This window comes from Gorilla gorilla, chromosome 5 (assembly GCF_029281585.2).
Source record: "Gorilla gorilla gorilla isolate KB3781 chromosome 5, NHGRI_mGorGor1-v2.1_pri, whole genome shotgun sequence".
Classification (NCBI taxonomy): domain Eukaryota; kingdom Metazoa; phylum Chordata; class Mammalia; order Primates; family Hominidae; genus Gorilla; species Gorilla gorilla.
Genome location: NC_073229.2, coordinates 46,268,629 through 46,284,750, shown reverse-complemented (window position 1 = coordinate 46,284,750; position 16,122 = coordinate 46,268,629). Strand labels below are relative to the sequence as shown.

The window sequence follows — 16,122 nt, the reverse complement described above, 5'->3', positions numbered from 1 at the left end:
GAAGTTGAAAACATATGTACACATAAAAACTTACACATATATTTCTATAGCAGCTTCATTCATAATTGCCCAAACTTGGAAACAACCAAGATTTCCTTCTGTAGGTGAATAAACAAACTGTGGCACATCCAGACCATGGAATATCATTCAGTGCTAAAAAAAAGAAATGAGTTATCAAGCCGTGAAAAGACATGGAGGAAACATGTACCATATTATTAGGTGAAAGAAGCCAATCTGAAAAAGTTACATACTGTATGATTCCAACTATATGGTATTCTGGAAAAGGCAAAGCTGTGGAGATAGTAAAAGATCAGAAGTTGCCAAGGGGTAGAGGGAGAGGGAGGGACTGATTAATTGGTGGAGCACAAAGGATTTTTAGCTCAGCGAAAATACTCTGTATACTATAATGGTGGACGTATGTCATTACATATTTATCCAAACCCATAAAATGTGCAACACCAAGCGTAAACCCTATTGTAAACTATGGACTTTGAGTAATACTGATGTGTCAATTTAGGTCATCAATTTTAACAAATGCACCGCTTTAACTAAACACGCAGGGCTAAGCAGTAGACAGGGATTGACATCCCTAGAACCTGCATTGGCCTGTTGGTTACCAGCGTTTCCCGCAGCCCAGGCCGGGGGATGGACGCCCGAGTCAGGTCACCCAGATCTCTCCGCCACCCGCTGCGGTCTGTTAAGGTACCACTTGCGGCAGCGGGGAGCGGCAGGTGGTGGGTGGAAGGGAGTTAGTCTGGGATGCAGAGAAGCGCAGCAAGAGGAATAAGCAAAGAGCCAAAGGTTTTATCCTCCAGTTAGGCTCTCTTTGCTTATTTCTAGAGATTTATATTTATTTATTTTGGGGCCTCTTTTACTTGATTCAAAAGCTTTCATCTTAGCTTTTGCCTGTTTTTTTTCACATTGGTTTTCTATTCTCCCTTACCCTCCTCAACACGGCTGCGGACAGAGGGGTACAGCAAGGGGCAGGGCACCCACCGCTACTCTATGGTATTTTGGGGGAGATTTCGAGTGTTCTAGGGGACCCAGGAACATCCGCACTGACGACCGAGCAAGGCTTGTTCCAATGACAGAGAGAGGAGGTCCTCCACAGGGAGGTGAACCGGCAAGGACAAGGAGTCCGCGACAAGGAGGAAGGGGCGGGATGGAAGGCGGGGAATAGTATCCCTGCCCGCCACACTTAGGCGGGCAAGAAAGAAAACCGGGATGACAGGCAGGGCGAGGCAAAGGTTGGAGATGTGACGCGGCCGCAAACGCTAGGAGCTCCCCGGAGAAGTCAATGGACCATCCCAAGCTGAATCCTAAGAAGGCAGAGACGAGGCTTGGTCTGCGAGGAATGTTAGTCCGCTGAAACTGCGATCTGCGGGTTAAAATTAACCGCCCGAGAGCGGGGAGAAAGGGCCATGTTTTTATTGCTGAAGGGTAAAAGGACATATGTCCAAGGCCGAGCTGATAAACGGTTCCGGAAAATACTTAACGGTCCCCTCCCGCTAGCGCAGTGAGCATCCGACCGGGGAGACGCGGTGCTGGAGCTCGCATGTCATTGCTTAACGGTGGTGGTCGCCCTTACCCATCCTTACGCATTCTGTCTCTAGCAGGATTATCAAAAAAATCACTCCAGTCTCGCGTCTATATCAGCGTCACTGGGAGGCCACAGCTGTTCCCTCCAGCGGCGAGCTGGATCTCATTTTTCTGTAGGTCTCTGCTAAGCGTAAATTCAGTAAAAACCAGCTAATGCATTTTAGGCCCGCAAGCTCCTGCCTAAGACCTGAGGTCCGCAAAGCCCCAGCGTTAGCCGGGCAGATCACTACTGGGTGTTCATTTCGTGCAACGAAGCTCCACCCACCGGCGCAGAGAACTTTGGCCTGAATCCGAGAAGCACAACCCATGTTGGTTCTCGTGCGTAACTCTCGGCCTTTATTTATTTGGTCAAGTCTTTCAAAATTCCTGGAGTCGTCAATTTTTGATCAAGAAAGCGGTATACTTTCTGCTTAATGCCATAGTTATACATGCTTATCTTTGCCAGAGCACTTGTCATACGCTATTGGAATGATCTGTTTATGTAATTTTGAATCCTCCCTCCTCCACCTTCACACTTCATTGCAAGTCTCTGTACTGTGAAATATATCCTGAACAGAGGGCACCTGTAATTTATTTCTCACTGCTCTGTGAGTGGCTGCTGTACTCCACCTCTATACGAAGGGTGTGGGAGGCCTGATGAAAGAAAAATAGCCTCTGCCCTCCAGAAGCTACCTTACTAGAGAAGGGAACAAACTTAACATAAATCTACTCTTATAAGGTGTTTGTGGTAAATGAAATTTAGGGAAAGTACAAGGAAGTTATGTATGGCATTAATAACAATTTGTTGAACCGACTTGATTTTCTATGAATATAAATTGAAAAAGCCGACGGAATTGGGTAGTGCTACTCTATATTGTTAAGGGCTATATGAGTAAATAAAAGGAAAAGAGGGCTTTTAGCGCGTAGGCGTGCGTAGCTCAGTGGTAAAACGCGTGTTTTGCATGTACGAGGTCCCGGTTTCGATCTCCGGCGTCCCCACTTTAGCACACTGGTTGGTTACTCCTCTTTGTTTAGGCTTGGGTAGAACTTCCTGACGTCTTCAAATACTCGGAAATAGGTCGGTGGCTTTAAAGGTCAGATGTATTTAACACGGCACACTTTCATAGTGCCAAACTTCCTCCAACTGTCAAAATCCTGTAACTGCTAACTGCTTTAGAACACCTTTAAATCTTACCACTCATTAACAAAATTGGGTTTACATTGTTATGACTGAAGATACATGATTTGTAACCAGAAATACAGTTATTTGGAGCACAGTTGAAGATGATTCTACCCTCTCTCAGCCACGAGGATCATCTTAAGACTTTTGAGGCGGAAGGGTTGGGCAGGGGCCTTCTCGTGGCTGGGGCTCCAACGCAAACCAGCTGCCTCACCAGCTCTGGAGCTCGCGCCGCTTGGCCTCACCCCACTCACGCGGTCCCTCCCATTGGCTTGCCTGGCTTTGTCTCACCTGACGCGCCATGCCTCGCCTACCCGGGCTCTGTCCTCACCTCTGCCACCACAGCTGCGTGGCCCTGCTCGCCCTGCAGCCCGACCCCTGCCTTGCCCACTCTGAGCCTCCGCGCCAGCCCATGTATGCCATGGAAATATGGCTGTTGGAATTCTGGTGTTTTACGACCTTCTTAACACCGTCTGCGTTATGTGCTAAGCAGTCTGAGCCAGTTCAGAAAGGAGTAAATGGAAGAAGATGTTGAGGGCCTGTTAACGTCCAAAAAACTTTAAGAAAAAAAAAAAACACAAAACAAAACTGTCTTCATAAACTGTAATACCACATTACAACCATTGTGGTATTCAGTTTCATAACCATCTTTATGATAAAAATTTTGGACTTTTTTAGTATTGTGCATTCTAGAGATGTATAGTCAAAAATGTTTTGCTTAAGTATTAAATACAACTGAAACACTTAAAAAAATTAGCTTTGAGCTTTATATCAGGAACTGTCTGAACTATTTGCCTTAAGATACCTTTTCTGCCGTTGTTACCCTGGTCTTTTCACCAATATGCTATCTTTTTTTGGTGGGGGGGGGCTGTCATATATACAATCTATAATATCTGTTTATATAGCACATATTGTATTATAAGCCATTTTTTCAGTTGCTTGTTGAATGAGACCTGGTCTGGTTCAATTGAATTTAAGGTCATTTGAATGACCTAAAGGGTAACTTTTTCTTCTGAAAAATAAGGCGTGAATTATTGATACAACCTTGAAGAAACAGCTATGCAAATTAAGTTTACGAAAATTTTTTGGACTCAAGATTGGGGAGAGAACAGAGATGGTTGCAAGGATATAAGTGCTAGAGCTTACAATTTGCATGCCTAGGGTTCCCAGTTCGATCCTTGGTATCTCCAATTTGTCTTCCCCACAAGGAGCAAAATGAAGCAAGACGTATTCTGTTTGTTCATAGGTTATTTCATTCCTCTTTCGAGGTCACTGCTAGTGTTTGCTTTTCATCTTTGTTCCCACTTCCTGGTGGTTATTCTGCAAGAAACTATATAAAGATGCCATTTTTGTGGCAATTTTGGTCAACAATCAGAATAGTCAGTAATACCTACAGTGGGGATGTGGTTCCGTGGTAAAGATTGGAGGACCCTGATTTGTTCCGCAGAACTTCCTCTTCCCACCTGTCTTTTTATAGAGTGAGACATTGCATGAATTCTGTAAACAAAACAAGGCTTTTGTCTTTCTCCCCTTAACAATTTTGAAAATAGATTAAAACACCAGAAGTTGAGGCAGTTAAATACAGACATAAATGTTTATTTAGCTTTTTATTGATGTATCATTCCATGTGCTGGCTGGCTTAGTAGATTAGATGTTGATACTGAGTGGATTTTTGATCTTTGCAAGGACCTTTTTTTGGTGTGGTGAATTTATTTATTTATTTATTTATTTATTGAGAAGAAGTCTTGCTCTGTCTCCATGCTGGAGTGCAGTGGCACGATCTTGGCTCACTGCAACCTCTGCCTCCTGGGTTCTAGCGATTCTCCTGACTCAGCCTCCTGAGTAGCTAGGACTACAGGCGCAGGCCACCACTTCTGGCTAATTTTTTGTACTTTTAGTAGAGATGGGGTTTCACCATGTTAGCCAGGATGGTCTCAATCTCCTGATCTCGTGATCTGCCTGCCTTGGCCTCCCAAAGTGCTGGAATTACAGGCATGAGCCACCGCGCCCAGCCTTGTGTGGTGAATTTAATTGATTCTTTTGCAAAGCTCCCAACATCTCCTTATGTCCTATCTAATATCACATGATGAATGTTTTCTCCCTTTTGGTTCCAGCAAAGAAATTTCTTTATTTTCAGTTATTGTCCTATTATTTCTTTCTTTCTTTTTTTAGACAGAGTCTCACTCTGTCACCCAGGCTGGAGTGCAATGGCGCTATCTTGGCTCACTGCAACCTCTGCCTCCTGGGTTCAAGCAATTCTCCTGCCTCAGCCTCCCAACTAGCTGAGATTACAGGTGCCCGCCACCACGCCCAGCTAATTTTTTTGTATTTTTAGTTGAGACGGGGTTTTACCATATTGGCCAGGGTGGTCTCAAATGCCTGACCTCAGGTGATCCACCCACCTCGGCCTCCCAAAGTGCTGGGATTATAGGCGTGAGCCACCGTGCCCGGCCTGTCCTATTATTTTATTTTCAATATAGCACACTTGCTCTGGTGTACCGGCTGATGACCTAAGGGATGAGAACTTGACAAATTACTGATATCACACTGACGCTGTATGCCTGTGAGTTCTTGTGTTCTATGACATGTAAACATGGAACATTTCCAAGTAATTTAAATGTAAAGCAACTAAGTCACTACCACCTTTCTTTATTTTAAATAGGAGTGCATGCAGATGGTGAAATAAAGCCACATTGTTTTCAATGCTAGGACATCTGACTCCATCAACTTCTTGGTGGTGGAGGGAGCAGGATAGGGGAGAATAGTGCATGGGTATGTATCCCACTCAGCCATTTGTCTTCCAGTAACACTATGATTGTTGCCACTATGTCATTTACTCTAGTTTCTCCTCTTCCTGGTTTCCCACTATAGCCAACTGCTTTTAAAATATATGTACCATGGAACACACATAAGCTGAAGTAGAATGGATTCTCATGATAGATTAGAACAGGACTTTAATGAAGAGAACTGGTTCTGAAGGAAACAAAAAGTTTCTCACGAGAAAGGTAACTGAATATATATATTAGTCTGTTCTCAAGCTGCTAAGAAAGACATACCCAAGACTGGGTAATTTATAAAGGAAAGATGTTTAATGGACTCACAGTTCCACATGGCTGGAGAGGCCTCACAATTATGGCAGAAGGCAAAGGAGAAGCAAAGGCATATCTTACATGGTGGCAGGTAAGAGGGCGTGTGCAGGGGAACTGCCTTTTATAAAAACATCAGATCTCATGAGACTTATTCACTATCACGAGAACAGCAGGGGATAAACGTGCCCCCATGATTCAGTTACCTCTCACCAGGTGCCTGCCATGACACATGAGGATTATTACAAGTCAAGGTGAGATTTGGGTGGTGACACAGAGCCGAATCATATCAATATGTAAACTAGCTTTCCATATTCATTCCACTCTTGTTGCCCTATCAGTAGGCAAAGGAGTTATTACATTGCTTTTTGTCATTTTTGTTTTTTAAATTTTAGAGATGTGGTCTTGCTATGTTGCCCAGGCTGGCCTTCCGCTTCTTGGGCTCAAGTGATCCTCATGCCTCAGCCTCCTGAGTAGCTGGGACTACAGGCATGGGTTGCCATTGTATGCCCAGCTATTATTGTGTTGTTGTGATTAATGGTTTTGTTCTGTTTGTTCATAATAACTTCTAATAATGACCCAGTTTTATTTTCATTTTTATTTTACTTTTTACTTTTGAGACAGAGTCTCACTCTTTCGCCCAGGCTGAAGTGCAGTTGCACGATCTTAGCTCACCACAACCTCCACCTTACAGGTTCAAGCAATTCTCCTGCCTCAGCCTCACTAGTAGCTGGGATTACAGATGCATGTCACCACACCCAGCTAATTTTTGTATTTTTAGTAGAGATGGGGCTTCACCTTGCTGGCCAGGCTGATCTTGAACTCCTGATCTCAAGTGATCCACCCACCTCGGCCTCCCAAAGTGCTGGGATTACAGGTGTGAGCCACAGTGCCTGGTCAACCCAGTTTTAATAAGAAATAGTAAGAAACAATTTTAAAAGAAATGAGAAATTTAATAAGGAATAATAATAAAAAATTATTTCTTCCCTATTATGCACACAGTAAATTACCTGCTATCATCATTATCATTTTTGTCATCATCATAGTTTTCATTATCATTATTATCCATTGGCACGCCACACGCTAACAAGCACAGTCCCTAAAGTCAAAAAAAGGGAGAGATAAATTTAATTAAATCAAAATTTAAAATGTATTTTAAAAAATTTAATTTTAGCCTTTAGTTTTTGTTGTTGTTGTTGTTGTTTTGTTTGTTTGTTTGTTTTTGAGACAGAGTCTCACTCTGTCTCCCAGGCTGGAGTGCAGTGGCGCAATCTCAGCTCACTGCAAGCTTCGCCTCCTGGGTTCACGCCATTCTCCTGCCTCAGCCTCCCGAGTAGCTGGGACTACAGGCGCCCGCCACCATGCCCGGCTAATTTTTTGTATTTTTAGTAGAGACGGGGTTTCACCGTGTTAGCCAGGATGGTCTCGATCTCCTGACCTTGTGGTCCGCCCGTCTCGGCCTCCCAAAGTGCTGGGATTACAGGCAAGAGCCACCATGGCTGGCCAAGCCTCTAGTTTGAAAGAAATTGGAGATTGTTAAAGATTTCAAATACCTTAGAGACAAAGAATACCTTAGAACAAAATTAACACATTGATGAATCTGATAATTTTATGGGTCAACTTTACTGGGCCACAGGATGCCCAGACATGTGATTAAACATCGTTTCTGGGTATGTCTGTGAGGGTGTTTCCAGAAGACAGTAGCATTTGAATTGCTGGACTGAGTAAAGCCGATGGCTTTCCTCAATGTGGGTGGACATAATCCAATCCATTGAGGGTCTGAATAGAACAGAAGGAGGGAAAGGTTGGATTCACCTTCTCTCTGCTTGACAGGTTGTGCAGGAACCCTCACACTCTGCGCTTGATGCTCCTGGTTCTCAGGCCCTTAGACTTGATAAGAATCTATGCCACCCACCCTCCAGCTCTTAGGCCTTCCAAATACACCACTAGCTTTTTTGAGTCTCCAGCTTGCAGATGATAGATCGATCATGGAACCTCTCAGCCTCCAGAATTGCATAAAGCAAAACCTTATAATAAGTCTCTTTATATATATAGTAAATATGCATAATATTTATTATAGTAACATAATAAGTATTATTATATTAGGATATGTTATAATATATACTAATTATAATTATACTACAATGTTATAAAATTTACATATAATAAATTATATGTATAATAATATATATCTATATAATCTGTTACTCTGGAGAACTCGGACTAACACAACAACAGATTTAGAGAAGTTATTTGCAATATTTAAAAACAGCAATGAAATAATTCTTAGAATATGCAAAGAACAACCGCAAAGCAATAACAAATCTAGCAACTCTTGACATTAGATTTCTTTTAAAAAAAAATTTATTGGCTGGGCGCGGTAGCTCACGCCTGTAATCCCAGCACTTTGGGAGGCCGAGGCAGGTGGATCACAAGGTCAGGAGTTCGAGACCAGCCTGGCCAAGATGGTGAAACCCCATTTCTACTAATAGTACAAAAATTAGCCGGGCGCAGTGGCAGGCGCCTGTAATCCCAGCTACTCAGGAGGCTGAAACAGGAGAATCACTTGAACCCAGGAGGCAGAGATTGCACTGAGCTGAGACTGTGCCACTGCACTCCAGTCTGGGCAACAGAATGAGACTCTCTCTCAAAAACAAAAAAACAAAAAACAACAACAACAAAAAAGCAGATTTATTGAGGTATAACTGATATACAAAGAACTGCACACAATGTGTACAATATGATGAATTCGGGCACAAGAAAGTACCCATGATCCATCACCACAATCAAGGTAATAGACATATCCACCAACCAAAGTTTCCTTATGTCTCTTTGGGTTTTTTTGGTTTTGTTTCGTCTTTATTTTTTGTATGTGGCACAAACGTTTAAAGTGAGAGCTGTCATCTTAACAAATTTTGAAGTGTACAATACCTTATTATTAACTGTAGGTGCTATGTTGTACAGCAGATCTCTAGAACTTATTCATGTAGCATAACTGAAATATATCCATTGAGCAACAATTCTGCATCCTCTTCTGTAGGGGTGGGTTGCCCCTACACACCTGTGGGTCTTTCTCGTAAGGTGGAACGAGAGACTTAGGGAAGAAAAAGACACAGAGACAAAGTATAGAGAAAGAAATAAGGGGACCCGGGGGACCAGCGTTCAGCATATGGAGGATCCCGCCAGCCTCTGAGTTCCCTTAGTATTTATTGATCATTCGTGGGTGCTTAAAGAAAAGGGGGTTGTGTCAGGGTCACAAGACAATAGTGGGGAGAGGGTCAGCAGACAAACACGTGAACAAAGGTCTTTGCATCATAGACAATGTAAAGGATTAAGTGCTGTGCTTTTAGATATGCATACACATAAACATCTCAATGCTTTACAAAGCAGTATTGCTGCCCGCAGGTCCCACCTCCAGCCCTAAGGCGGTTTTTCCCTATCTCAGTACATGGAGCATACAATCGGGTTTTATACCGAGACATTTCATTGCCCAGGGACAGGCAGGAGACAGATGCCTTCCTCTTGTCTCAACTGCAAGAGGCATGCCTTCCTCTTATACTAATCCTCCTCAGCACAGACCCTTTACGGGTGTCGGGCTGGGGGACGGTCAGGTCTTTCCCTTCCCACGAGGCCATATTTCAGACTATCACATGGGGAGAAACCTTGGACAATACCTGGCTTTCCTAGGCAGAGGTCCCTGCGGCCTTCCGCAGTTTTTGTGTCCCTGGGTACTTGAGATTAGGGAGTGGTGATGACTCTTAAGGAGCATGCTGCCTTCAAGCATCTGTTTAACAAAGCACATCTTGCACCGCCCTTAATCCATTTAACTCTGAGTTGACACAGCACATGTTTCAGAGAGCAGGGGGTTGGGGGTAAGGTTATAGATTAACAGAATCTCAAGGCAGAGGAATTTTTCTTAGTACAGAACAAAATGGAGTCTCCTATGTCTACTTCTTTCTATACAGACACAGCAACAATCTGATCTCTCTTGCTTTTCCCCACATTTCCCCCTTTTCTTTTCGACAAAACCGCCATCGTCATCATGGCCCGTTCTCGATGGTCGCTGTCTCTTCGGAGCTGTTGGGTACACCTGCAGACTAACAACAGACAAAACAGGCACACAAGGATTAATATGAGATTTATAATTGTAGTACTTTCGATGGTCTTAACCCAAGTGACAGGGTTAAGATTTGCGAGGCCATCAGCAACTCCTGCAATTGCCTCAGTTCCTGGCACCAGATTTAAATGGGCTTTTGATGCTTCGAAAATTTGTTCTTTTAATTTGGAAATGTCTAAAGTGAGATTATCTTCTCTTCCCTGTAGATGGCGTCTAACCATGTCCCAGTGATGCTCAGACTCATTATAAATTTGGGGTGTAATACAAAAGTCTGACGTATTCCAGTCACACTGTAACTGGAAACGATGTTCTAAGCTCATGAGTCTGTCTCCCATCCAAATGACAGTTTGTCTAAGATCATTAATTTGATTTGCCAATTTTTGATCAATACTAGATTGCGAATTCCACAATCTTGTAGAATTTTTTTGCCAATTATTAACAAAGTTTACTGACTGAAGAGTGCAATGCAACTCCTGCCACAGCAGCCGTAGCTGTGACTGTAATTAATTCCATAATCACTGCAATTAAAGTAAAAATGAATCTTTTGGATCTATTTAAAACACCTTTTAATACTTCAGTCAAAATATGGACGGATGGCGAGGCCTCCCACGGTCGGTCCATGGACACAGGGATCCACACACCCTCTCTTGCTCTCACCAGCAGAATATGGTGTTGCCAATTAAAAGTTGAATCAATGCAAGTAAACAATCTACAGTTTTCACAGGTTATAGTCTGGGAGTCTGGTTTAATAACTATATTTTCTACAACTAGCATATAAGGGGGCTTTACGCAACTTTGTAAAGGAACTGTTAGACTGGAATTTAGGTCGATAGTATAAAATGGCTTACGATCTCTTGTTTCTAAAGTTTGATTTTCAGACCAAATTCTAATGTGGTGTGAGGCCACAGTAAGCCTCCATAATTCTGGATGTTCAGGACCAGAAACAGGACTTATTATTTTTGGTCTTGGGGTAGAGATTTCTTTTTCTCCCCATTCCCAAGGGTAGAAGGACTGTAATTTTTTATACTTATGTTTGTCTAGACTTTCTGTTAAGTCGCTATCAACAGCTGGACTCACTTGTGCACTTGGACACGACTGAGTTTGTCCTGAGCAATTGTGGTAGAATTGACCTCGAGGTGCCCAATCTATAATAGTTCCAAATTCATTGTTTTGTAATATCACCACACTATTGGCCACACATTCTTCCCAAACTAAAACTTCTGTATTTTTTGATTCTTTGGGAATTTCCTTGGGGCAAGGTTTCCCTTTAGGTCTAAATTTTAATGATCTTTGATAAGAAAAGTCTTGTAAATAATTTACCCGTGGCCTGAGTGACATCCCGCTTACCATGTGATAAGTGAATCTACTGATGGGACTGACAGTAGGTACTTCTACCAACCAATTTTGGACTGCAGGCATTAAACATCCTGGTGCTCTCCATAGGCAAATAGGAGGATAACGATACCCAATGGAAATATTTATCATCATCCCTTCTTCCTCAGGTTTGGCAGGGCAGCGATCATCTGTGGGGCCAGGTACCCATACACTATCATTAACATATACTTCTATAGGATTATCCATCCATGTGACTGCCCGAATTAAGGGCGGGAAAGGCACATAGGCCCAGTAGGTATAATTAGCTGCAGCTGCTCCTGCAGGCATAGGGAGACTTACCACCGTTGATACAATCATCAAGGCTGCAAGCAGCATACTCTCTGGGGTTTGTGTCACCTTTGTGTTCTCTAGATATTTTGTAGCTAACTGCGTCAGCTTCTTTAGTTGTGCCCAAGTCGGCGGCTCTGCCTTCTTGGTGGATGGCAACTTCATCTGTTCTTCTGACGTTACCATTTTGTTCATCTTGTGAGTCGATGGTGCTCGATTGCGGTGTTTCCGTCTCCATGGAGGCGCTTTTCTTTGCATCTCCGATGGGTTCATTGTAGAACTTCAAATGTCTAGTGGGTATCCAAACAGGAAGCTGATTTTCTCCTGGTGAAACACAAGCAAAACCTCTCCCCCACGTTATCACCTTCCCTATTTCCCATGTCTTATTTTTATTATCTTTCCACCAAATTAGTTTTCCTTCATGTGGGCTGTTCTTTTTACCAGTAAGATGTTGTTCTGCAGAAGTAGTAGTCTGATTTCTATAAATGTTTAAAAAATTTAAAGTATAGAGTGCTAGATTAAGTTGCATCTGAGGAGTGGTACACTCCTTACTGTCTCCCCCTTCTTTTTGTTTAACTAATTGAGTTTTGAGTGTTCTATTAGTTCTTTCAACTATGGCCTGTCCTTGGGAATTATAAGGAATTCCTGTTGTGTGTGAAATTTTCCACTGACTTAAGAATTTTTGGAAAGCTTTACTACAATATCCTGGTCCATTGTCAGTTTTGATTTTTTGTGGAACTCCCATTACAGCAAAACAAGACAATAAATGTTTTTTAACATGGGAAGTACTTTCTCCTGTTTGGCAAGTTGCCCATATGAAATGTGAATAAGTATCAACTGTTACATGAACATATGATAATCTTCCAAATGAAGGTACATGCGTGACATCCATTTGCCATAATGCATTAGGACACAAACCTCTGGGATTAACTCCTGTCTCTTGAGTGGGCAGGTGTAGGACTTGACACTGGGTGCAATGTTGTACAATATCTTTTGCCTGTTTCCATGTGACATCAAATTTGTTTTTTAATCCTGTTGCATTTACATGAGTCAAAGCATGAAGTTCTTTTGCTTTTATGAATGCAGATGATACCAGTAAGTCAGCTTGTTCATTTGCTTTAGTCAAAGGCCCTGGAAAATTAGTGTGTGCTCGAATATGAGTAATATAAAATGGGAAATTTATTTTTCTTACAGTTTGTTGTAATAAATTGAATAGCTGGTTTAACTGATCATCCATGCTATATTTAATTAGAGCTGTCTCAACATCCCTTGTAGGCTGTACTACATATGCAGAATCTGATATAATATTGATAGGTTGGTCAAAATCTTGTAACACTGTAATGACTGCAACCAACTCTGCTCTTTGAGCCGATTGATACGGAGTTTTGATTACTCGTTCTTTTGGCCCTGTATAAGCCGCTTTTCCATTGCTGGAACCATCAGTAAATACTGTTAGAGCATTTTTTAAATGTTCACGTCTGGTAATTTTAGGTAATAAATCTCGACCCCACAGATAAAGAGGAATTGAAGTAATCATTGGCTGAACAGTACTTTTTTGATTATTTGGCCCTAAGCAATGTAAAATCTCAGTACTTTGATACACTTCTGAGGCTGTGCCTATGCCGACAAGTCCTGTAACAGTCTTTTGTTTAGGCCAATTTTTTGGCCACTGATTTAAAGCAATGATAGAGACATCTGCTCCAGTGTCTACCAACCCTTCAAACTGTTTTCCTTGAATAATGGCCTTACACACAGGTCTGTTCTCTGAGACCTGACTTGCCCAATATGCAGCCTTTCTTGTCGGATGAGTGCTTCCAAACCCTCGTATTCTTTTTATTTCACTATTTTTACCCTTAATATATGGCAGGAGTAATAATTGAGCAATCCTGTCTCCTGGACTGGCACTCCAAGGAATTGAAGAGCTAATAACCAATTGAATTTCACCTTTATAGTCTGAATCAACCACACCAGTATGAATTTGAACTCCTTTTAGATTTAGACTTGATCTTCCCAAGATTAGTCCTACACACAGCAACAATCTGATCTCTCTTGCTTTCCCCACACTCTTCAGCTTCCCAGCCCCTGGCAACCACTATTGCATTCTGTTTCTGAGTTCAACTGTTGCAGTTACCTCATGTAAGTGGAATCATGCGGTATTTGTGCTGTGACTGGCTTATTTCAGTTCCCATAATGTCCTCCAGGTTCGTCAATATTGTTGCAAATGGCAGGATTTTCTTCTTTTCTAAGCCTAATAATTTTCCATTGGATATATATGCCACACTTTCTTTTTTCATTCATCTGTCAGTGGATACAGGTTGTTTCCACATCTTGGCTATTGTGAATAATGCTACAATGAACATGGAAGTGCATATATCTCCTTGAGATTCTGATTTCAATTTTTTTGCAAATATACCCAAAAGTGGGATCGCAGGATCACATGGTAGTCTTTTTTTATTTTATTTTATTATTATTATACTTTAAGTTTTAGGGTACATGTGCACAATGTGCATGTTAGTTACATATGTATACATGTGCCATGCTGGTGTGCTGCACCCATTAACTCGTCATTTAGCATTAGGTATATCTCCTAATGCTATCCCTCCCCCCTCCACCCACCCCACAACAGGCCCCAGAGTGTGATGTTCTCCTTCCTATGTCCATGTGTTCTCCTTGTTCAATTCCCACCCATGAGTAAGAATATGCGGTGTTTGGTTTTTTGTTCTTGCGATAGTTTACTAAGAATGATGATTTCCAATTTCATTCATGTCCCTACAAAGGACATGAACTCATCATTTTTTATGGCTGCATAGTATTCCATGGTGTATATGTGCCACATTTTCTTAATCCAGTCTATCATTGTTGGACATTTGGGTTGGTTCCAAGTCTTTGCTATTGTGAATAATGCCACAATAAACATACGTGTGCATGTGTCTTTATAGCAGCATGATTTATAGTCCTTTGGGTATATACCCAGTAATGGGATGGCTGGGTCAAATGGTATTTCTAGTTTTAGATCCCTGAGGAATTGCCACACTGACTTCCACAATGGTTGAACTAGTTTACAGTCCCACCAACAGTGTAAAAGTGTTCCTATTTCTCCACATCCTCTCCAGCACCTGTTGTTTCCAGACTTTTTAATGATTGCCATTCTAACTGGTGTGAGATGGTATCTCATTGTGGTTTTGATTTGCATTTCTCTGACGGCCAGTGATGGTGAGCATTTTTTCATGTGTTTTTTGGCTGCATAAATGTCTTCTTTTGAGAAGTGTCTGTTCATGTCCTTTGCCCACTTTTTGATGGGGTTGTTTGTTTTTTTCTTGTAAATTTGTTGGAGTTCATTGTAGATTCTGGATATTAGCCCTTTGTCAGATGAGTAGGTTGCAAAAATTTTCTCCCATTTTGTAGGTTGCCTGTTCACTCTGATGGTAGTTTCTTTTGCTGTGCGGAAGCTCTTTAGTTTAATTAGATCCCATTTGTCAATTTTGGCTTTTGTTGCCATTGCTTTTGGTGTTTTAGACATGAAGTCCTTGCCCATGCCTATGTCCTGAATGGTAATGCCTAGGTTTTCTTCTAGGGTTTTTATGGTTTTAGGTCTAACATTTAAGTCTTTAATCCATCTTGAATTAATTTTTGTATAAGGTGTAAGGAAGGGATCCAGTTTCAGCTTTCTACATATGGCTAGCCAGTTTTCCCAGCACCATTTATTAAATAGGGAATCCTTTCCCCATTGCTTGTTTTTGTCAGGTTTGTCAAAGATCAGATAGTTGTAGTTATGCAGCATTATTTCTGAGGGCTCTGTTCTGTTCCATTGGTCTATATCTCTGTTTTGGTACCAGTACCATGCTGTTTTGGTTACTGTAGCCTTGTAGTATAGTTTGAAGTCAGGTAGCGTGATGCCTCCAGCTTTGTTATTTTGGCTTAGGATTGACTTGGCGATGCGGGCTCTTTTTTGGTTCCATATGAACTTTAAAGTAGTTTTTTCCAATTCTGTGAAGAAAGTCATTGGTAGCTTGATGGGGATGGCATTGAATCTATCAATTACCTTGGGCAGTATGGCCCTTTTCATGATATTGATTCTTCCTACCCATGAGCATGGAATGTTCTTCCATTTGTTTGTATCCTCTTTCATTTCATTGAGCAGTGGTTTGTAGTTCTCCTTGAAGAGGTCCTTCACATCCTTTGTAAGTTGGATTCCTAGGTATTTGATTCTCTTTGAAGCAATTGTGAATGGGAGTTAACTCATGATTTGGCTCTCTGTTTGTCTGTTATTGGTGTATAAGAATGCTTGTGATTTTTGTACATTGATTTTGTATCCTGAGACTTTGCTGAAGTTGCTTATCAGCTTAAGGAGATTTTGAGCTGAGACAATGGGGTTTTCTAGATATACAATCATGTCATCTGCAAACAGGGACAATTTGACTTCCCTTTTTCCTAATTGAATACCCTTTATTTCCTTCTCCTGCCTAATTGCCGTGGCCAGAACTTCCAACACTATGTTG

The 16,122-nt window shown here is 41.8% G+C and overlaps 1 protein-coding gene across 2 annotated transcripts; it reads right to left on the bottom strand.

Annotated features, from left to right (window-relative positions):
* Window positions 1-8,968: 8,968 nt before the first annotated feature.
* LOC115934976 (endogenous retrovirus group K member 19 Rec protein) lies at window positions 8,969-13,848 on the bottom strand. 2 transcript variants are annotated; one of them, XM_063707443.1, is made up of 2 exons: window positions 11,807-13,848; window positions 8,969-9,941 (listed from the first exon to the last, which is right to left on the bottom strand). In XM_063707443.1, exons 1-2 carry the CDS (start codon window positions 13,158-13,160, stop codon window positions 9,802-9,804), a joined length of 1,494 nt encoding a protein of 497 aa, XP_063563513.1. In that variant the 5' UTR covers window positions 13,161-13,848; the 3' UTR covers window positions 8,969-9,801. The 2 variants fall into 2 exon arrangements, with proteins under 2 accessions (XP_063563513.1, XP_030868233.2); XM_031012373.3 differs by having other exon boundaries at window positions 11,636-11,997.
* Between the last annotated feature and the right edge of the window lie 2,274 nt (window positions 13,849-16,122).